Genomic DNA, 22257 nt, shown 5'->3' with positions numbered 1-22257 from the left:
CATATTTGTGTGTGCATGCATATGTGCCTTTTGCTTTGATCGTTAAAGTAGCATGGCAGAGGGTTTATTTCCAATGGGGGGGGGGGGGATCACTCTTTAGGCAACCCACACATTTCACACACAGACTGATTTTCCTTTCACCTGTTTGTTGGGTTTCTTTGTTGTGTTGTTTGATTAAAAAAAAAAAGACTGGATTAATAGTAACACGCAGTAAAAACTTTAAACATGTGGCTTGCTATTACTGTAATGACCTTTCAAAAGTTTTAGATTGTTGGTCAATGAAAAAAAAAAAGAATTGCGCTTTTTTTTAACCGATGCATACCGTCCACTCCCTACTCTGGCTCATTAGCAATGGCATTTCACAATAAACACTCAGATTTATTGGACAGCTTTCCATTCAGTGCAAGTCTTGCATGATAATCTGCCATCGCACGAGAAGTGAAGAGGGTCTTGTTTGAAACTGATGCCAACCAACTATTCTGAATCTTGCCCTGTGCCTTCATAATAACCATCTAAATGCTAATAATCAGCCACAGAGTAATTCAATTATTATGAGCATGCGTGGGTATCTGTGTGTTTTATTTATATCCCTATATCCTTGACGATGGTGGGAAGAAATTTTCCTCCCTAACTTGTTCTCTCAAGTGATGACAGGAGGCTAATCTCCCACACATCCCAATTCTTCACTGCACAACTTGACAGAAAACATTCAAGCCACAGCTGGCTCAGAGAGTTGATAATCTTTCCATGATTGTAGTTGATTAGCCCTTATCTAGAACTCACATTTTGCTACGCTTCATAATTCAGTGTGATATTGCCATCTTTGGAGTCATGTCAGAGTTTACCACGAAGGAACAGCCAGGAACCATTTATCACACATCTTGAAAATGATCTGGCTCCACTTTTATGAGAAAATTCCAAAAGAGAAAGAAACGAAAATGTGCATGTTTGTATGGATCAGACAAGATACAATCGAGCAGTAAGATACTGCTTTGTACTTTCAAAGGTATATCCAATATTCCTGGGCTGTGCAGTGGGGAAATGCTTCGCAGTAATTCTCTTCATAGTAATAATGTTTGAGTCCGGGTTGAGCCTGGACTCCAAAATCCAAATGTGTGCAATATCATATTATTACATTTGTTGATCAGACATCACAGGCATTATTTTAACTCATTCCAGATTGCAAAACAATTGTAAACTCTGAGATCTGTTGTTTTCCTGCTGGGCATAAATACATAACAGAGTTAAAAAAAAAAAAAAAAAAACTCAACAGGCTGTACAATGAAACCTGGCAATGGAGGATTTTTATGTTAATGGATTAAAAAGCGACCCTGTTATGTTGCGCTGCTAACAATTACTTCCAGATTACAGTGGCCCGTGGTGGAAAAGCAACAACACTAACATCAGCAGCCGCATTATCACTACCACTCTTTATAAGGTTGGCAAATGAGCAAAGTAGGAGAAGCAGTCAAAAGCAGAAATACATTTTCTTGACCAGTACAAACCTAAAACAATAGGGTTTTTTTTGATGATATCATTAGAATTCAATAACAGCTGTGCAGTGAAATCTGGGATGTCTAGACGAGCTTGATGACAGTTTGTTCTGATCTCATTGCACGAGCTGACTGTGCACATGCAGTTATGCAGAGAATCAGCTGCTTCACTCCTCCCTTCAAATGAATCCAGAGTTAGAAATCCTGCGGCAGCCAAAGGGATTACAACAACAGCTCCTCTACACTGCAGAGCCTCTCAAGAGCGTGAGAACCCACTCTGTGTGTGTATGCCGGAGAAGATCCTGGGATCACACCTCATGCATTCACTGTTGCACCATGTAATGAAGTGGACATTGTGACCTTATTCTGTATCACACTTTTTCCTGCAGAGTGATCCAGGAATGATTGGGATGAGAAATGGAGAGAGCTCTGACAGAGGCACATGAAAGTTGGATGCAGAACATAATGGGATGAGATGACTGGTACCTGGGTGTGACCTGTTAAATGGACCTGAGCCTGAGTCTTTCAGCCGTTCAAGTTCCTGAAAACATGCTGTGGGTGTGTGTGTGTGTGTGTGTGTGTGTGTGTGTGTGTGTGTGTGTGTGTGTGTGTGTGTGTGTGTGTGTGTGTGTGTGTGTGTGTGTGTGTGTGTGTAAACAATCTTCTACAGGTGTTTGCTGTAAGGTGCTTTGACTGCAGCCTTTCAGTTTCTGCGTGGTCCTTTTCACCAGAAGGCATGTGTGTGTGTGTGTGTGTGTGTGTGTGTGTGTGTGTGTGTGTGTGTGTGTGTGTGTGTGTGTGTGTGTGTGTGTGTGTGTGTGTGTGTGTGTGTGTGTGTGTGTGTGTGTGTGGGTGGGTGTGTGTGTGTGTGTGCGTGTGTGTGTGTTTCACTCTAACAACTCTCACTAGTTACAGATGAGTTTAGATAATGTCTGAAACAAGGTATATATTTCAATGTGATGCCTCCATAATGAAACAGTTCACGTATGTATGTCTGAATTGTCGTTAAAAATCAAGTCTCACATTCATGTCATTCATATCATGTCTTTATGGTGGATTTCAGTGACGAGACGTACGGGTGCTACTGTCCAGATAAAGCAACAAATGATTCTTATTGGCACAGTGTTTATACCCAGAGGAGAGAGTGTTCCAAGTTTTTTGATAGGCATGCTCCACTCAGTCACATAGTACACTCACACACCTAGAGTGTAAACACATGAGAGCAATTACGACTGACAATGTAAAGGGTGTAACTCCATCCGTTTTTTTTATGTTTGTGTATTTATCTCAAATGAATAATTACAACAGTGAATTATTTTGTTCTCGCTGTGTGTGACTGTTGTGCAATCTTTGTTCATCGCGATGGCAAATTGCCACCTTTTAAGATGGTTGGAGCTGCAATTATTACAGTAATAGTCAAAAGTCAAATAAGGATTTGTCTTCACCTGTCAGGCTGTATTTATGTGTCTTACCTTAAATCCAGAAGTATAGACAGACTAATTTAATCAATAGTTATTTCATATTTTCCCATCAAACAAAATACATTCCTCTTTGCTCAGGTAGCTCTTACACCAGCCTGGAGTGGTTGACATTAATTGTGAACAATTTCATGACTCTTTCATGAAAACCTCTAACCAGAGCAATGGAAGCCACATCTCAAAATATTGGTTTATCAGACCAGTGGTGAGGAGAAATGAGGAGATTTTCCTGACTTTCATCAAAGCCGCTTGAGTGGCACGTGGAAGTCGTCCAAAACTCCCACTTGCTCAGTGGGAAGCTCCCACTTCCACCGTGTTCAGGTGGATTTCTTCCACCGAGAAGCGGGACTTTCCCACCTTTCAATTTCTAATGGAAGCATCGACTGCTGCCTACCGATGCACGCATGTGTCTGTAAAATACACACCCATCAGGATAAATTCACTCCCTGCAAACTGCAGAGATTTTGAGTCGACGGGCTTGTTCAAACTCTCACGCACATCTGAAGAGCAGAATCAACAGTAAAACTGACCTTCAGCAGACGTTTGTTAACAGTGTAATTTCATCACTTATCGACACAGATCACAACTGAACACACGGTTAAAGCTTTACTTCCCTGACATGTGGAGGTCTGCACACAGACACACATGGAGGAAAACACAAATAGAGGAGTCCAACTACACAAGCTATTAAAAGCCGCATGCATGCAGTTGTGAAGGGAGAGCCTGTGGGATACAAACTGTTCATTAACACTGCCTGTTTGAACAGGTGTCTGCCTGACAAACCAGGGTGTGAGTGTGTGTGTGTGTGTGTTTGGGGTTGGGGGGGGGGGGGGGGGGGGGGGGGGCTGTCACTCCTCACTCATGCATCCAGACTGTGCTGAATGTCACGTGACGTCTCGTTGGAGATATTGTACACCACCACCTTGGTATCAGAAACTTTCACTTTTCATAAAGCAGAAAGAAGGAATAACCGGTTATGCTTCAGTTGTACCTGCGGCAATTATTTGTGCTTCTCACCTTCAGTTCATGAGGCTACTGGGAGTCGATGTTAATTTTCCTATTAAAAGTATGTAAGGAAAAGAAGCTATTTTGTATGATTATGTATTTAGGGTTTCTTTTACATTCCCAAAAGATAAGATTCCTCACAAGTTGGCAGGAACTGCTCTTTCTTCCGTTTGCCATTTTAAAATGAACGTATAAATTGTGCGTTATGGCGTTAATCACCAAAAATCTATCAGTCGATCGATAACAATCTAATTGATCTCTTCCATGCACGTCACCTCAGGATGAGAGGTGATTGGATATGGAGTGAGAGAGTGAGAGGGAAACAATTTCACATCATGTCTTTGTTTCATCATTTGTGAGGGAAAGACATGGTCGATGGTTAAAACGTGGAGGGTAAAACCAGGACTGGAAGCAACCAATTATACCAACTCACAACAATTCAGCGAAGAGAAAAAAAAAAAAAAAAAAAAAAGTCTTATTTTGGAGTGCTTCTGCTTTTCTTTTTAGCAGATTATTTCGCCTACAATAAAGTAGAAAATACACCATGTAATCTGCAACCGTTAAAGTTACGGTTTTGCGCTAAATAAACACCGAGACTCTATTACACCTGGTCTAACTGTTCGGATGCAGGCTGCGACTCCACACGCTCATATTATGTTTTCAGTCCGCAGGGGCAAAGTTGAAATCTGCACCTGTGGTCCAGACCAAGCAACTGTACCTGCCTCAAACAGAACAGAAATACCTGCAAACACACACACACACACACACGCAAACTCACAGTGTGCTCCCGGCTCTGCAGATGGATGTGGCCATGAGCTCAGGGCGCCACGTTTGGCTTCCATTCCACAGGAAACAAAGACTTTCAGAGTCAATGGCAACAGACATTGTTGTCTTACCAGCGAATATGCAATGATCCTCTGGTGAGTGATCGTCATACAGCTGGCCATACTTTCAAAAAGATATATGTATATATACATTTGAAAAAAAAAAAAAAAGATATCAGGGTTTGTATCTTTCATGAGCAGGAAGTAGAGCCCTGCTACTGGGTATTTATTCAACCAGTGCAATTCAGTGTCGGGAACAATCAGACATCAGTCAGTAAGAATGACAGCTTTCATTTGCATGTGCAGATACAGATCATATGGGATGTAAATGGTAATGAAATTCTGAGCGTAATGCCTCTCTTGAGGACAGTATATGTTCCACAGCCATGGCTGTCAAGCACAAACATTCAGACTCAGTAGTTTATAAGGTCAAAACAGGCCGATACAGAGAAGACATCTTCATTTTTTTTTTTGCTCCGTCAGATTGGTACACAATAACAGAAGTCAAGAAAAATGCAAAATACAACAAATAAGATGGAAATAAAATAGGATTTGAAAAAATTGGAATTAGCAAAAAATAAATCAAACACTCAGTTCAGATGACTAGAATTCAGTGAATAATGGTCTTAAACCATCAAACGATTTTGGAAAGGTTTTAAAATCACAAAGTTCAGATTATATCATATTTATTTATTTATTTCTCCAACTGACACAGCATGTGCCTGGATTTAACGCAACTTCTTTTAAAGACAATTGCGTGTTAAAGCATGTCAGGAAATACCAAAGTTTGATGAAATAAGCTGGAAACAGACTAACATCTCACTTCAAGTGAAATTAACCTGAACGAGCTTGACGTGCTTATATATATATTTCACTTAAACGCAATAATGACTGAGAGCACTCTTTGTTTGGAAACTCAAGTGTTTGAATAATCATGTCCTAGACCAGCAATGCAATGCAAACTAATGGAGTTAAAAAGTAACACTACCGCCCATCCACTGACATCTCTCGTTCTCAGCTTGGGCAAAGCGCTCACTGGAGACAAAAAAAAAAAAAGAAAAAAAAAAAAAAAAAAGATGAACTAGTCTTTTAATACTGTGTGATATTTTCTCTTAAAGAAAACTCAAACCAATGCGTAGCGCGGGAACAATGTAGCAGAAATAGAACTATTTAAGCTGCAATTCAAGAAGTCTTTCTTATCTGCTATGTCTGAAAGGGAGAGGACAACTGAGGTGGGTTTTAGTCAGATTCTATGTGCGTACATTAATTTTTCTTCACAGCCATATGTCAAGGAGGCTTCTACATCTCCACGTCCGCGTGCTGCTTTCTCCTCTTGTTGTGCTGATGCTTGGTGAGTCCGTACTTGAAGAACTCGTAGACTGACCAGCTGATGGCCGTGGAGGGCATCTGGTAGATGACCCTCGCCTGGACCCCCCTGAAGAAGCCCTGCAGGCCGCCCAGCCTGTAAACTGTTCGGAAGGCGTGGGCCAGGCCTGAGATGTGTCTGTGGGCTTGGCTCTGGTTGGGGCCCTGGCTGGGCGACGGGGAGCCGACGGTTATGGACTCCTGGGTGTTGAGCAGGGTCTTGCAGACGTCCAGAGGCGTCGTGGCGGCGGCCGCGATCGCTCCGGCCAGAGCTCCCGACAGCATGTGGGACGAGGGGTTGTACTGTCTGTGGGGGTTGAGCAGCTCCTGGAGGTACTCGTAGGTCATGAAGTGGAGCGCCTGGAAGGGCACGTTCATGGTGAGCTGGGTGGTGTAGCTGCGGTAGAATGCGGCGGGGCCCTCGTTCTGCCACACGGCGCGTACACAGTCCATCACGCTGCCGTAGGGCGAGTTAAACATCTGCATTCGTTGCTTCACAACTGGGGACAAGTTGGTGGAGGCGTTGGCATAGTGGAGGCCCAGAAGTGTTCAGCATTGGCAGGATGATGATAGAAATAAGGAAAAAAAAAAAAAAAAGAAGAGAGACTTAATTAGCAATACATTTGTACACTTAGTAAGCCATTTTGCACAGACAGCTGCACTCCGACAAACAGCTGCACACCAGTACTCAAACCAGTGTCCTTCTACTGACATGTTTGGGCAGGTGGACTACAGACAGCTGTGAAAGTGAGCTTGTAAGACTGCAGGGCTGAGGCCAACGTGCGAGGACCCCAGCATGAACACCTGTAAACTTCTAGAACTCACAGCTTGTGGTTTTTCAAAGAAGCTAAATTTCCTAAACTCTGCCGCACCGCAGCGTAAAGTGTTTCTGCCGCACCGCAGCGTAAAGTGTTTCTGCCGCACCGCAGCGTAAAGTGTTTCTGCCTCACCTTCAGTCGGATTCATGGCTGCGTCGTGAAGCAGAGTGGCCACACACCCAGCAGCTCCTGCAACAAAAGCACCATGGAAATGACCACAAACTGAAATAAATGTGAAGAATCAAGAAACTGAAATAGACTGTTGTAAGGACATTTTCCCCAGCCTTCAACTGCTTCATTTCCAAAAGCTGGACATGTCATACACAAAGCAGCAGGTAAGCAGAACAGAATGGCTGCATGTTCTGTGCAGGTGGGAAGCAAGAAACTACTGATCAGTTCAGAGGAGAAAACTGAGCAAAGAGAGACACCTAGTGACCAAAAAGGGTTTACACTTTGAGACTGTTACAACTAAAACTACTGCAACTGTCCTGTTTACCCCAAGTCCTCTGTGTTGCACGAAAAACCCCTGAAAAAGGGGTCTCCGCCTGATTCTGATCCAGCTCTGGTGCTTAATGGAAGTTTTTGAAAGGCACAAAACAAAGACCTCCAAACACAGCAAACACCAGCATCTGACTATATTTAACATAGATCCAAAAATTCCAATACCAAACTCACTCTAGCCATTTTAATGGCTTTTTATAAATTGCAGTTGAAAAGCTTGATGCAAAAATACTCCAGGTCGTTTAAAATGTGGAGAAAACACAAAGAAAGCTGGTTGTGGTGGTGTGCAGATCTGCAATGTTTAAAACTGTCATTGCCCAAACATCTAATGTCTTGCCTGCTGTGAGTGGTGCAACATTTTTCTTGACCTGTATTGCAATAGTTTTACATTTCTTAGTGTTTTTGAGTTGTGAGCTGGAAAATATCCAATATGCTATATATGTTCCTTTTCTAAAATGTATCCATAGTGTGAGTACAGCTTGACAGATATTGTATTTAAGATTTTGTACAACACGTGTTTAATCGTCTCAAAAATGTCTGTATATTGTGCTGTGGGGATTTAAAACATTATTTAGCCTGGCTAATATCCCACTACCTGGATAGTCACCAGTTTAGCATGATTCACTGGGTGGAAGCAGCCAAAACAAACCATCCATAACAAAAACTAGCCTGGCAGACCCAGTTCACCTCGCCTCACAATACCAGATTCCACCACAAGATGATGTAGTGAGTCACTCCAATATCTAATGAGTTCTCAGCCCATCAAGACCAAGAGGCTCCTTTACTCAATAGAAACCCCAGATGAGCCCACCCAATGGACAAAACTGACTTTGCAGCACTCGTACATACTGCACGTTTAACCTTGAGCCCATGAGCTTGACCATCAAATGCGATGGGAGAAAGATAACTTACCAACCTCCTCTAAACTGCAGAAGAAGAAAGAGACAGCAAGGTGAACAGGGAATAACAATACAAGGTTGGCATTCAGAGAGAAGCTTCCAGATTGAAATCACTATCCGTTAGATGAGGGGACTTTGTTAAACTCTCCTAAAAGCAAATAAAAAAAGATGGCAGCTCCCTCGTTCACGGCTCTAGTGATGAAAAGGCTTTATCTGACTGGATGTCCTGACAAAACACAAACTAGGCTGAGTCAGCAGATTCAGTGTGAGCGAGGCATTGGGCGTGAAGTTCGACCAGTTGTACATTTCCACCCATATCCTGATGACCTCCAAGTTCCGCATAACTACACATGATCTGCATTCACGACGTGTGTATTAATACATATATTGCACGTTTTATGGTACCATTAGCCAAATGACTGTTAGCCCCTGGATGAATGACATCACTTAGAGTCTTTTTGAGTTTCTCATAGCTGGCAAAATAGAGCGCATGAGCAGGTCCCGCCCCGACGGCTGTCGCATTCAGCCCTCGCAGTGGCCGCCAGACTCCTTCAGTGGCTACAATTCTGCGAAGGGCGTCCATCACATTCCTGTAGCGCGCTGCGGGGTCAGGCTGGAGACTCTGCATTCGTGTCTGCAAACGAGAAAGAGAAAGAGAGAGCAGTGAAATGTAGACGAGTTGAGATTCAAGTATAACTTTACATTCAATGTGCTTGAGCCGACTTGAGGATTAAAATGGAGTCCTAATGCATAATTCATGCCAAACCATATGCATGTCTGACCCAGTATTGAGTCGCGTGGCAACGAAATGAGTCCTGAGGAGACAGCAGAAGGAACAGCAGGTCAAAGGAGGAAAATTGGGTGTTTAACACTGTGTGTACTGTTTGTTGTTGAACATGCACAGCTCAATAGAAGGAAGTGAGCAGTTACCAAGGTCACAAAGGGACATTGGCTCACTTCCTTGAAGCCTCTCCCCAGACCCTGAGGCACACCGTTCCCTCTCCTATGACTGCCCACATGCAGTATATGCAGATACCATAAACATCATTGCATTTCAGTCCTGCCAGCTGACACGCAGAAGGTTGACTGGGGACGAGAGCGCTGGGGTACAGCAGCTCAATCTCCAAAATATCACACTTAAAGCCGGATGGACAAAGTTGCACCCCACTTCGTGTTTACATATGCACTGCACGAGCAAAGCACAAACATGGCACTGTGTCACGCTATGGCACAGTGAAGGAATGCAGGGCTTTACGGTTGTTGACCGACAGTGGGCCGACAGTGAGCGACACACACAAGCTCGTTCTTGAGAGCGATGAGACGTTGTCATGTCACTACTCTGCTCCTCATTCATTCTTGGTGGTGGAATATGCAAACATGCATGCAGGTCACACCGGCTGAACCATCTGCTGTGTGTATCTATAGCCTGGGTTTGCATAACTAGAACGTGTCGCTCGAAAGCAGTGACCTTTGAGCTTAATGTAAACACAACCTGCGGGACAATTGAAAAGAAAACTGCTGCACACTTTAGATACTGACAGACCTACAAATGGCGCACGCTTCGGTAGATCCACAGCTAACTACTATGATTTAGAAAACATGAATAGTTGAATGAGAGCGTATTCTAAACTATAATTACACAAGAGCCCGCTAAGTCAGAAGCTTACCGTGCACAAGGGAAGAGCTTTAAAATAGAGAGCTAGCTATTGCATTTAAATAATGGGCAGATGTTATGTAGAGCGCAACAATTTTTCAAGTGTGCAGATCCATGCCCGTGTTAAAAGCAGCAATTCAACACAAGTTTTTCCAGTTTTAGGTGCAGAAGGCTTAATTTGCTCTGTCAAAATGTCCTTCACACCATAGCAGGATGTAGCTACGAGAGATGGTAAGAAACAAAGTGTAGGTGTTTCATTACAGGACTTAAGTGGCATTTTCATGTACGTATAGGGAAAAGTTTTTTTGAAAGTACATTTTTATTACTTCTGCTTGCATTTAATGTGACCTACTATCGTTGTGTTAGGGTTTGTATGTACTTTTGTGGCCTCTTGTCAACATTCCTCCTGCTAAAGTTCAGGGTTACAACAGTGCTGCACTGCAGGTGGAAAAGACATGGATGAAGCATGAACAGCTTTTCAGTCTGACAACTACAGCTGACTATACCCAGCACAATGTTATCTGTCCTTTTCACACAATGCCGATCGCTTGACCGCTGACCTCTTTAGGCCACAGGTCAGGCCTCCTTGTGCATCTTGGCAGAATAAAACTAAACCACATCGAAAGGATCAGATGAATGAGTGACATGAGTCAAGTGATCAAGCAAGGAGGGATGATGCCCAGTGAAATGATGATGGTAGTAAACAAGAGGCCTTGGAGGCTTATTACTGTGTTTTGTAATAATAGAGGGAGGAAGGGAGGAAGTTGATAGACGCAAAATAAATATAACAGCGAGATGTTATTAGAAAAACAAGAGGATATCTCCAAGCTCTTTATAGTTGGCACTTAACAGTTAAGTGGACTTTACTTCAAAGTGTCCAGCGGTGATTAAACGGTTTTATGATGTGTATCCTGCTAACCTTTGACCGTCGATAGGTTTTATGCCTTCCCGTTTGCTCATGCTGGGTTACGTTTGGTAACCCTTTAACCCACAGTGGAGCTGTAGCAGCATGCTAACCAGTTAGCTGGTAGTACTGACCTTGTCCTCACATCCGTCTGCTCTGCAGCGTGTTTACGTTAGCCAGCGAGCTAACGAGCTAAGCTAACACACATGACGGTTACAAGAAGAACACACACACAGACACACAGACACATGCACACACACGAGGCTGGGTAGATATGTTCACAAAGCTCTCCGGAAAGCACACCGATACCTTCACACAGTCGATGGGGAACATGAGGCAGTGCTCCATGATCCCGGCCACGGCTCCAGCCAACATGTGGGTGCTAGTGGAGGCTCCCTGTGGTAAACCCTCATAGTCTGGTTCTGAGTCTTCTGCTTGTTGTGCATCTTGTGCACCACAGATCAAGTCAACAGTCTGCAACTCCGTTTCCCCCACGATCCGGGGGGTCAGGCTCCCCACGATACTTTCTGAAACTCCCCAGAATCTGCCCCCGAACCATCGAACTTCTGCCCCGGCGGAGGCTCCAGCAACCCCAGGATCAGCGCCCGTAGTCTCCGCTGTCATCCGACGCCTCCTCACGAATCCATCTGCTTCCATGAGAAACAAGGAGACGGGCGAAGTGTTTCAGCGGGTGATGTCACACCCAGAGTTTTACATTTCCCGTGGGGTTGTTCAACGGTTCCTTCCCGTCGGTACACCCTTCCCTCCCCCGCCTCTACTCTCCGAGAAGCCCGGGAGGCCGTTACCGACCGACACACGACGAGCCCAGCAACGGCCCGCACGCGACGGGGAAGTAATCTCTGATTGGGCTGTGCAGCCAAGATCTCCTCTTTCTATTGGCTGAGAGAGACGTCAATCATACTGGTGGTCGGCCGAGCCTTCAGACGCTGTCATGCAGGACCTGAGGAGCCGTGAGCTGGAGGTCCCACATCTGTGAAAGATATCAACTCTCAAAAGTCATTCTGGGTCAGTCTGGAAAAAGAGTTTTTATTTTATGTTATTTTATTTAGTTTGTTTGTTTTCTGCATTGATTTATAGGATAACTTACTCGTTATTAGGCTCAGTGAGGGGAATATGCATTATTATTATTATTATTATTATTATTATTACAAAGAAGCCTATTCGGTGCTCTTAAAGTCTGGTTAAGGGGCCTTTATGATGGAAGTTTGCATGTACTGTCAGTGGATTTTCTCAGGTTTACTTCTATTGTCCAAACACTTATATTTGACTTTAGTTAGTGACTTTAAAATTACTCATGGGTGAGTGGGTAGTGTGAGGCTGTCTGTTCTTCTGTTTGCCCTGTGAAGGATGGATGGATGGATGGATGGGTGGATGGATGGATGCATGGATGGATGGATGGATGGATGGATGGATGGATGGATGGATGGATGGATGGATGGATGGATAACACTGTGACCAATGACCTAAAAGTGACAATGAGAAGTGAACAATCAAAGTGACAGGCAGCAGATAGATATATCTATTGTGAGCTCTGTGGACTGTAGAGACAAATGGCTGTTGGCAGGAGGGCTCTGTGATAGTGTTCCTTCTTGTAATCTTGAAGCAGTCTATGACTAAAGGAGATCATCAGCCGTGTCAGGGGTAATCATTGTCCAACATCGAGGACAGCTTGTCTCAGTTTCTCTCAGCCATTGAAATGCCACTACCCCATTATACCCCTCTGTATGATGCCTCACATGATAAAGCTTCCTGCAACCCAAAAATACAGTTTCAGTGCTGTATATTCCAGGTTATATGAGCAAATGTGGTCTGCAAAAGATTTATGGCTGGTGGAAGAATACACAAAGAACGGTCACATATGACGTGTACATTTAAGAATACTAATAGTTAGCACTTTCCTGTGAGATTTTCTAAACAGCAGTTTGGGTGATAAATGACAAAATATTTACTTGACACTCTTTAAACCCTCGCTGTTTGTCTTAACAAGAGATATGAGTTAACAAATGTTAATCTTCCAAAACAATTGCAACTACTCATTTGAGTTTCATTCATTACAAATGCATTGTTGTTATAAAAATTTAGTTGTTTTTAAGTGTGCCGAAATGTCGACCACTCTGAGTTCTTATGTTATAATTATAGTTTTTGTTGTATATTGTAACCAAATTGTATGCTTTTCTATTAGTTTATCTGGACAAGCCAGTTCTCTTCTGAACTACAGTAAATTGTCTTGAACACGCCTCTAGTTTAGGACACCTGTGTATTATTGAGACACTTTGAGGTTTTCTTTTTTTTTTGACGACCCTAAAGAATTCCCAAATTGTTTCTCACCAAATCGTGACTCTTTTGACTGCCATTGTGCCTCCTTATAATGGAAAGCTCGTAATAAAGTATTTGATGTGTTACATAATGAAAATAACCCATTGAGACACTGAAACAATCTCTCTACACTGTAGCACCTTTATAGACTGCTGAGAGACCGTTTAAGATTGAATAATTATGCATGCTAGCAGGTCTAAATTGGTCACCACAGATCTTCTCTGCCTGGAGGTATGGGATCACATTCTTTCCAGAAAATAGGGTAATTGTGTTTTGGTGCGGAGCTGTTATGACATAATTGAATTTTCCCCTTTATTGCCTGGGAGAGCCTTCAAGGGCTGTAGTGTTGAATTTCTGCCGACAAAGGGGAATGAAGTGTTAATTTCTGCTTACAAGAACAAAATCTCCTGCCTGGATCGTCTGATCTGGTTATGGTTGATTGGCTGTTGTCCGCAGACGTTCCTTAAAGGAAATCCAAGTGGACAGCATATCAGGATCATTTCTCTTTCCTGAAACTAATGCTCCTCTAATACGCCAAGGGAGATGCATGTTAAGTCTAGTAGGAAACTCTAGATCACCATAACACCTCATTTCATTCCCTCGACAAAGGGAGTGCACCATCTATAAAAAAAAAACTCCGGAATTATTTTACACTGTCTAAGCAAAACAAAGTCAAAAATCCACGTTATACAGACAAGATGAGAAGATAATTTGGTTATGTTCTGCTGTGTTTGGTTGTTTTTGTTCCAATTACCACCATTCGTTCCTTAGATGCCAGCAGATACTCTCTCTACTTGGCCTGTGTGCGCCCGTAGGAAATTGCTGAGGCCTATGCTGCATTATCTATGGCCGCTTTTCTCATTAATGCTTGGGGAATGAACCACTAGGCCAACATGTCATCTTCAACAGCTCCACTAGGAAGCCATCCTGTGTGAAGAGCTCATCTTAAAGCTCTTAATGTGGGCTCTTACCTTGAGATGGCTCAAGTCCAGCCCCATACCAGATAAGAGAGGAAGCTGGAACAGAGAATTTTGTTCTTTCATTCATGTGTGGAAAACACTTGTACAAAAATGTCAGGTTGAAATTATGATAATTGCTTAAAAATAAATCTATCATAATGAGGTTGATTAATAATTGTCTTGGTATAAATGTTATAGATGAAAGTTGATCCCATTAAGCGAAATCAGGATGTTAAATCAACTCTGCAGAGACTTCATCTCCATAGTACTTGAGTTGCTCTCTCATGTTTGCAGAAAACTGTGCCTGAGAATATTGTTTGAATGCAGCAATGGCGCCACCTAAAGGACGAACACACAACAACCACACAAAGATTGCTCTTCTGATTTCAGTGCGTTCTGGGAATTTCTCCGAGTGGAAACCGGATCTACTTGAAGCACTTTGGGAAGAAAGTGGGAGGGATTGAAAAGGAAAACTTCAGCCATGGCTGCAGCTGCGTGGACCGACCGAGGACGGAGGGCCGTGACTCTTTTGAGAACGGTGACCGGATCGCGATCGAGTCACACCGGGTTAAAATCCCAGTACGACGCGCTGGTCATCGGCGGAGGTGAGATCCGTGGACGGTCCTTTGAATCCTGCAGAAAACACGCAGGAGATAATCTTTAACAGCCCAGGCCTCGTCCTGCAGAAATGATGCAGCATGTATTACGAAAGACAGAGTTATATTATATTTGTCAAAGTGTTTACATAATGAGAGAACTTTTACGCATTTGTGCGTAATTGCAACTCAAGAGACATTCAGCTTGATTGTATAAACAATGCAATACAGCAACAAATAACTACACTTTTTTTAGACATCACACATTGTATACCATGTCAGTTGATGAGGGATTTGTAGGAAAACTGTCTGACATATATTTTGTATTTCAATGCAGGACACAATGGACTGGTGGCAGTAAGTTCATACCTTCCCCACTCAACATATAGGCTTCTATTCAATGTGCTGCAATAGTTAGATAGTGAAGCAAGAGGGTAAAGGTGGTGTGTGTGTGTGTGTGTGTGTGTGTGTGTGTGTGTGTGTGTGTGTGTGTGTGTGTGTGTGTGTGTGCGTGCGTGCGTGCGTGCGTGCGCGTGCGCGTGCGCGAGCAGGCCGCCTATCTCCAGAAGGGAGGACTGAGGACAGCAGTGTTGGAGCGCAGACACGTGCTTGGAGGAGCTGCTGTGTCAGAGGAGATTGTCCCTGGTATGAAAACACACCAACTCCAATCAGTCCAGATCAGTGATTTCCAAAAGGAAATTTAGAAAAAGAAACTCCAGCCTATTGCATGCTTATATTATACTTCCAAGTAACTGTGAAATCAAATAAATTAAGATTAAGGAGGAGAAAATACAACTGACACACCAAAAAGTCCAAATCCACATGTGTGTTGGAAATCACCAGTGCTAATCTACTGAATGAACAAATAAATAAACACTCCTGATTGCAGGTTTCCACTTCTCTAGGTGCTCCTACTTGCTCAGCTTGTTACGGCCGCACATATACCAAGACTTGGAGCTAAAGGTAGTCTCAATCAACACGGGCAAAGCAAAACAAATTCATTGACAATTTTTTTTACACACACACACACACACACACACACACACACACACACACACACACACACACACACACACACACACACACACACACACACACACACACACACACACACACACACACACACACACACACACACTTCTGTGTGCTTCAGAAACATGGCTTGAAGGTGTACATGAGGGACCCCCATGCTTACACCCCCATGCTGGAGGAGGGAGTGGGTGGTGCCCCACCAAGGTCTCTCACCCTGGGCTCAGATCTGGACATGAATCAGCAGGAAATTGGCAAATTCTCACAGAAGGATGCAAAGGTGAATAAAGTATTGTGGTTCTTGAATTGTTGTTGCTCAACTCCACTTGAGCTAAAGCGTGAGGAATGAATTAAAAAAAAACCACTGTTTTTTGGTCATCACTTTTCCGTCATTCTTTATATAAATATATTCCCCGCACTAATGCTCACTCACATTGTTTCCAGGCTTATCCAGATTTTCTTGCATCACTTGAGAAGTTAGCAGCAGCTGTACACCCTCTGCTGGACGCTCCTCCTGTTGATATTCCTGGTATCACTGCTGGCTCCTTCAGGAAAAGGCTGGCAGCGACTAAAACACTGAAGCCTATCATCAAATGTGGTGCGTTGGTGAACATGTGTTGAGGAAATGAACATTTGATATCGTCATTTCTCGTCAGAATGACAAACTACAACCCATTTATTTGGTATTTGACTGAATCAAGTTGTGCTTTATTCTCAATGTCAAGGCATGAAACTGGGAAGAAACATTCCAGAATTCTATGAGATTGTAACAGCACCAATCATGAAGGTTTGTGATTTAATTTACTAGAAATTTTGGGCCTCACTTGTCATGGTTTATCAAGCGGACATTCACTGACTTGTGTTTCATGTCAAAGATTCTTATTCGGTGGTTTGAATCGGAGCCGCTGAGAGCGACACTGGCTACCGATGGTGTGATAGGAGCCATGACCAGTCCCAGCAATCCTGGTAGTGGGTAAGACATCTTATAACAGCATTTCACTTGCTAACACTCATAACAACAATCCATTTTAATAGTGACTTCTCAAAAACACAGAATTTATGGTTTTGCCTTTAAGGTATGTCCTGTTGCACCATGTGATGGGAGAGCTGGAGAAGGAGAAGGGAGCATGGGGTTATGTGGAAGGAGGAATGGGAGGTGTGTCTCAAGCCATGGCCAGTGCTGCTAGATCCTATGGTGTAGATATTTTCACTGAAAAGGTACAATTTTTTGAGTATCCAAGAATAAAACTTTTTTTTTTAGGGTATTTTTATTAAAAACACAACTTTATCCCTGTCAGGAAGTAGAACAGGTCCTTGTTGGTTCTGACGGTGCTGCAAAGGGAGTGGTGCTGAAGGATGGCACAGAGATCCACAGTCGAGTGGTTTTATCAAACGCCACCCCGCATGTTACTTTCAAGCATCTCACGCCTCAGGTAATGGATGGAAATTTAAAAAAAAAAAAACAACTCATGGAAGCACTTCACCTGCTTAGAAATCTTGTTCTGCATTCTGTTGTCATTGTAGGCTTCACTTCCTCCAGAGTTCATCAAAGCCATCGATCAGATAGACTACACTTCCCCTGTTACCAAGATCAATGGTACGTCGGTTCAGTTTCCATCAACATATTTGTTTTTTAATCATGACTGCATATATTCTTTAAATGGAGATACTATTTAAAAGAATTCTGATTCCTGTGTTGTGCTTTTTGTAGCTCCTTGGTTGCTATTTGCAGTCTAGTCAGAGCTGTACAACGTATAATTACTCAGGAGGTTTTCACTTCAGACTAAGCCTTAATGCTGTTTTTCATCTTAGGCTAAATTTCAGTCTTGTTTTCTTTCGTGAAATTGTGTATAAAATTTGAAATTAACAGGTCGCATGCAGCAACAATGAGCCCTGACAATATACTGATTCTGACAGTTTGTAAACTTTGATATTCATAATCCCCCCTCCTCCTTTTAAATCCCGTTTCTTTCCCATTGTTTCTGTTCACATGAAACAGTTTATTAAAACGTGAATTCTAGGTCATTTTATTTGTGTCCTGGTTTCCCAGTGGCAGTCGACAGGCTTCCAAACTTCCTGGCTTCTCCGACACCGGATGGTAAACCTGGACCTCACCATCAGTGCTCAATCCATCTCAACTGTGAAAGCGTGGAAGTCCTGGAGACCGCCTACAAGCAGGCCATGAATGGACAGACCTCAGTGAGGTGACAAGTTGTGTTCCTCAAATGTTAAGCTTCACAAGCTCGTTATAGAGATCGTACAAGAAATGTCACGTGGTAGTGGCTGCAGATTACAGGTTAACGTTTGAGCTCCAAAGTTCAGCCATAATGACGACACTGACCTTGAGATCAACAATAAGTTGAATCTTTACCTACAATAGGTACATCTTTAAATAAGGTTTTTCTCCACATGTATGTCTGGTGACTTCTATATATGTGGAGAAAATATATTTTCCAAAATTAGATCCTTATCTCACTGACAAGACATTTTTTTTCATGTTGGGACTTTACATCAGTCAGTTGTTAGTAATTGAACAACTATTTTAAGGGAAAATAGTCACATACTACTCATATACAAATATAATTTAAAATGTGTATACCTGAGCAGCATGTTATGCTAGTGCAGCGAGTAGCGCCGTCACTCCATTAGAGATATTGGGTATTGTCCTTCTTTCCTGCATACAATAACATCCTATCGTCATTTAAAGACACATTTATAAGCTTTATCGATGACTTTAAATCAGTCTTGGGCATGAGTGTGTGTGTGTGTTGGTAATTGTGTGCCCATGATGGGACCTTCTGGTATGCTTGGTGTGTATACTTTGTTTTTAGATGTGATGTGATCCAGTTTCAGCAGACCTCACTAACTCTGTTTGAGTGGTCTGATAACTCACCCACCCAACAACATCTACCATGTCTCATCATGTCCCTGTTAGGCCCATGCTGGAGATGACCATCCCCTCTGTGTTGGATCCCACTCTGGCACCCCCTGGTTGCCATGTCGTGTCCCTGTTCACTCAGTTCACGCCGTACCACATAGAAGGCAGGGAGTGGACTGACCAGGACCGGGAGGCCTATGCCGACACTGGTTAGAAATGCGAACAACCGTTTATGCTTCAAGGAGTTTAAATTGCGAATAAATTTCAGACAAAGCACACTTGGAACTAATTCAAAACTGATTGATCTTCTTCTTCTTCCATCATTTTCCTGTTAGGGGTGGCCACAGCAGATCTTCCAATTCTCTGTCTCCTGTATCCTCCTACTTCACACCAATCATCTTATAAATCATCTTTATTATAAAATGTCTGAAGATATATTGTAAAGTAGGCACACTCTGTAAATATGTATTGAGGAATTGTATATTTGTCTTTGTAGTCTTTGACTGGGTGGAGCAGTATGCCCCTGGGTTTAAAAAGTCCGTGGTGGGAAGGGACATCCTGGCTCCACCTGACCTGGAGAGGATCTTCGGGCTCACTGGAGGAGTACGTCCACCGCACACACTACAGCAGCCATTCGAATGTTGACGCATGGCACATTTGCTTCAAACATTCAACACTGCACCGGATGCAAATGACTTCCTCTTCCTACTGTCAAGTCTTTCACTGGCCCTGAGAGATGGGGCTGTCATATAAGCAGTTAATGGTTATACCACAACTTGAGGCAGAATCAAAGTTCACAGCAGCTGTGTGACACTGGACTGAACTCAGTTTTCTTTTCGTACTTGTTCAGTCGTGAAGCAGGCACAAAACATTTCCCTGGTGTCACGATTAGTATATTTAAAAAGCTTTTTCTTTTTTTAAAAAGGTAAATGATTTGTTCTTGTTTTTACAGAATATCTTCCATGGATCGATGTCCCTGGACCAGCTGTACTTAGCACGACCTTTGCCTTCTCTCGCAGACTACCGTTCACCAATCACAGGACTCTATCTCTGTGGCAGTGGCGGTCATCCAGGTTCGCTTTGAATATTCTGCTGAAAATTGAATCACAAATGTTCCCGAATATTGTGTGTAAAGTAGTAATAATTCTGTGTGCCTGCCTATATGAAATATTTCTATTGTAGCGCCCCGTTTAAAAAAAAAAAAAAACTTTTTATTTTCCTTCTACTGGATTTCATTGGGACCATGTACACAAAAACAACATCAAAACGCGTGGAAAATTCAGGAATGGGGTGCAATGATTTTTGTTGACAATTTGGCAAGAAAACCGCAAAAATTCTGCAAAGATTTTCCCATTTAAAGTGGATGGGCCTTCAGTGAAAAATCCTGAAAGAAATAATTAATCTTTTATGCAATGAGGTTTCGCCATACTTTTTGATACTTTACTAAACTTTTTACATTTCTATTGCTACTTTATTAATACTTTTAAGTGATACCTTTCCACTATTTCTATTATTACACACATATTATCCCCTCTCTCTCTCTCTCTCTCTCTCTCTCTCTCTCTCTCTCTCTGAATGAACTTGAATGAATGATGAATCGACTGTCAAACTTTCTGTTGGGGATAAAGAGAAACGGGTTATGTCAAGTAGTCAGGTGTGTAGCTGCAAAACAACAGTAGCATATATATCTTTTCCATCTTTTTGCTTTATGTTTAGGCGGTGGTGTCATGGGTTCTCCCGGTTGGAACGCAGCTCTTACTGCAATGGCTGATCTGAAACGTCAGTGAGACATCGTGAGACAATGCCAAGCGCGCGGCCCATTCATCCACATGCTTCTTTTTGATGTGCTGTTTTTCATCCATGATGGCCAAATGTTGTATGTGGTAGTATTGGATGAAAGTGACCAGAGAATGCTCATCAAAACAGGCTCCAAGGTTTTGATGAAGCCACCCATGTGAAGAGACTGAGGCAAACTGACACAAACTCATGAAGTATGCTCTAACTGAGCTGGCAAAGTATTACCAAGACATCATTGTTGAAGTCAAACATAATTCTGTTATGATCCAATTTTGCTCATGAAATGAACTCAAATTGTGTGACGATGGAAATTATGCACATTTGAATTGTATTGTCTAAATAAATGACAATGAACCGCATCTTCTATGTTTCAGTTTCTTTCAAGTGTGGGAAGTTTATACTGGTGTATTTCATGGTGCGTTATTCCCCACAAAGATTAATGCCTCTGATAACATTTTTTTTTTTTTTTTTTTAATTAAATAGCCTTGTGTGCTTCTCATGATGTTATTGAAAACAGTAAATGTGGTACTGCTAAGCAGCAAAATGAATCCCAGATTGTTCCTTCAATATAGAACGTTATGCCTTTGTTTTTGTATCATGCAAAATGTGCTTTATATTAACATCACACTGTTCAGTGTTTGGATAAACTCAGAACTGACATCAGAGATAGAGGGAAAAAGCAACTGGCATGAGAAATAAATCAGAATGAAACTTCATTGTTGCCAGTAAAGGGGGAAAAAAAAGGGATAGTATCATATTTATCACTTTATAAAGTCAAAATGTCAAGAATGAAGTTGACATATGTGTTGTTGGGTAAAATGCAATATATTACATTACAATAAATCTGCCATAAGTTGTCCATTTACAGTTGTTCAGTTTTTATTGACCGTGGGAAAAGTTATCATTTTAGTTCACTGTGGCAGATGAGGATGTTTTACTTCCTGTTGAATGGGACTTTTAGGAAATAAAAAACTTAACTCTTCTTGTGTTAGTACCTTTTTCATTTCAAATATATGGTAAGTTTAGATTATCACTTAAGGCATCAAAGCCAAGAATGAACACATTTGGAATCATGTAGTTAAAAAAAAGTGTGAAAGAACTCAAAACATGATAAACATAAACATCTACATAGATTATACAAATAACATATTCTATCTTTGATACATGCTAATCTGTATTTATATGATCAAAAAGAAGGAAGAAGTATAAACTTACTTCATATCCCTTTGCATCTTTATCAAAAGCTTAGTTCTTTAAAATGACAAATCTTTCTGAATTTAACATCAACCGTCAACAGTGTCTGCATTACATTCACACAACTAATATCTATAATTACAAGTTTTCTCCAACAGTTGCTGTATATTTCTCAATACAACATTATCCACAAACACAAACCCTCGTAGTCATCGTTACACAGTGTACCTGGTGAGAATCAATTCTTTATATCTTTGTTTTTGAACTGAATTATGTTTGATCTTTGTTTTGATTTCCACACACTATTTGTTCCATAGTTTTACTCCATAGATAGTACTGCAGAAACTTTTCAAGGTGGGCACTTTATGAATTCACAGAACAATTTCTGAATGTTACCGAGTATTAAGTTATTCTTTGCTTTATACTTTATTTGGGCAATACATTCTTGAGTTTTGGATTGCGAAATTAATGGAAAAATCTACGATGTAAATTCAGTGGGGGGGTCAAACATAAAGTTTGTGGGCCA

General features: G+C 42.0%; 2 protein-coding genes across 5 annotated transcripts; one reads left to right on the top strand and one right to left on the bottom strand.

Moving 5' to 3' along the window:
- Positions 1–4984: 4984 nt before the first annotated feature.
- Positions 4985–11774, bottom strand: slc25a28 (solute carrier family 25 member 28). The gene is made up of 4 exons (XM_080481569.1): positions 11251–11774; positions 8789–9017; positions 7116–7172; positions 4985–6665 (listed from the first exon to the last, which is right to left on the bottom strand). Exons 1-4 carry the CDS (start codon positions 11596–11598, stop codon positions 6100–6102), a joined length of 1200 nt encoding a protein of 399 aa, XP_080337695.1. The 5' UTR covers positions 11599–11774; the 3' UTR covers positions 4985–6099.
- pyroxd2 (pyridine nucleotide-disulphide oxidoreductase domain 2) lies at positions 10221–21518 on the top strand. 4 transcript variants are annotated; one of them, XM_080481566.1, is made up of 17 exons: positions 10221–10268; positions 14628–14842; positions 15171–15190; positions 15385–15478; positions 15739–15796; positions 15987–16142; positions 16307–16460; positions 16588–16649; positions 16738–16835; positions 16939–17080; positions 17161–17295; positions 17387–17459; positions 17913–18066; positions 18798–18949; positions 19237–19343; positions 19693–19813; positions 20457–21518. In XM_080481566.1, the coding sequence occupies exons 1-17, from the start codon at positions 10266–10268 to the stop codon at positions 20525–20527; spliced, it is 1815 nt and encodes a 604-aa protein (XP_080337692.1). In that variant the 5' UTR covers positions 10221–10265; the 3' UTR covers positions 20528–21518. The 4 variants fall into 4 exon arrangements, 3 of the variants coding, with proteins under 3 accessions (XP_080337692.1, XP_080337693.1, XP_080337694.1); XM_080481567.1 differs by having other exon boundaries at positions 10238–10268; positions 15723–15796; XR_013936031.1 differs by lacking the exon at positions 10221–10268 and adding an exon at positions 19076–19112 and having other exon boundaries at positions 14697–14842; positions 15723–15796; positions 19257–19343; positions 20457–21401.
- Positions 21519–22257: the final 739 nt, after the last annotated feature.

Source organism: Lipophrys pholis (assembly GCF_963383615.2).
Source record: "Lipophrys pholis genome assembly, chromosome: 15".
Lineage (NCBI taxonomy): Eukaryota > Metazoa > Chordata > Actinopteri > Blenniiformes > Blenniidae > Lipophrys > Lipophrys pholis.
This window is presented reverse-complemented; position numbering and strand designations above follow the sequence as displayed.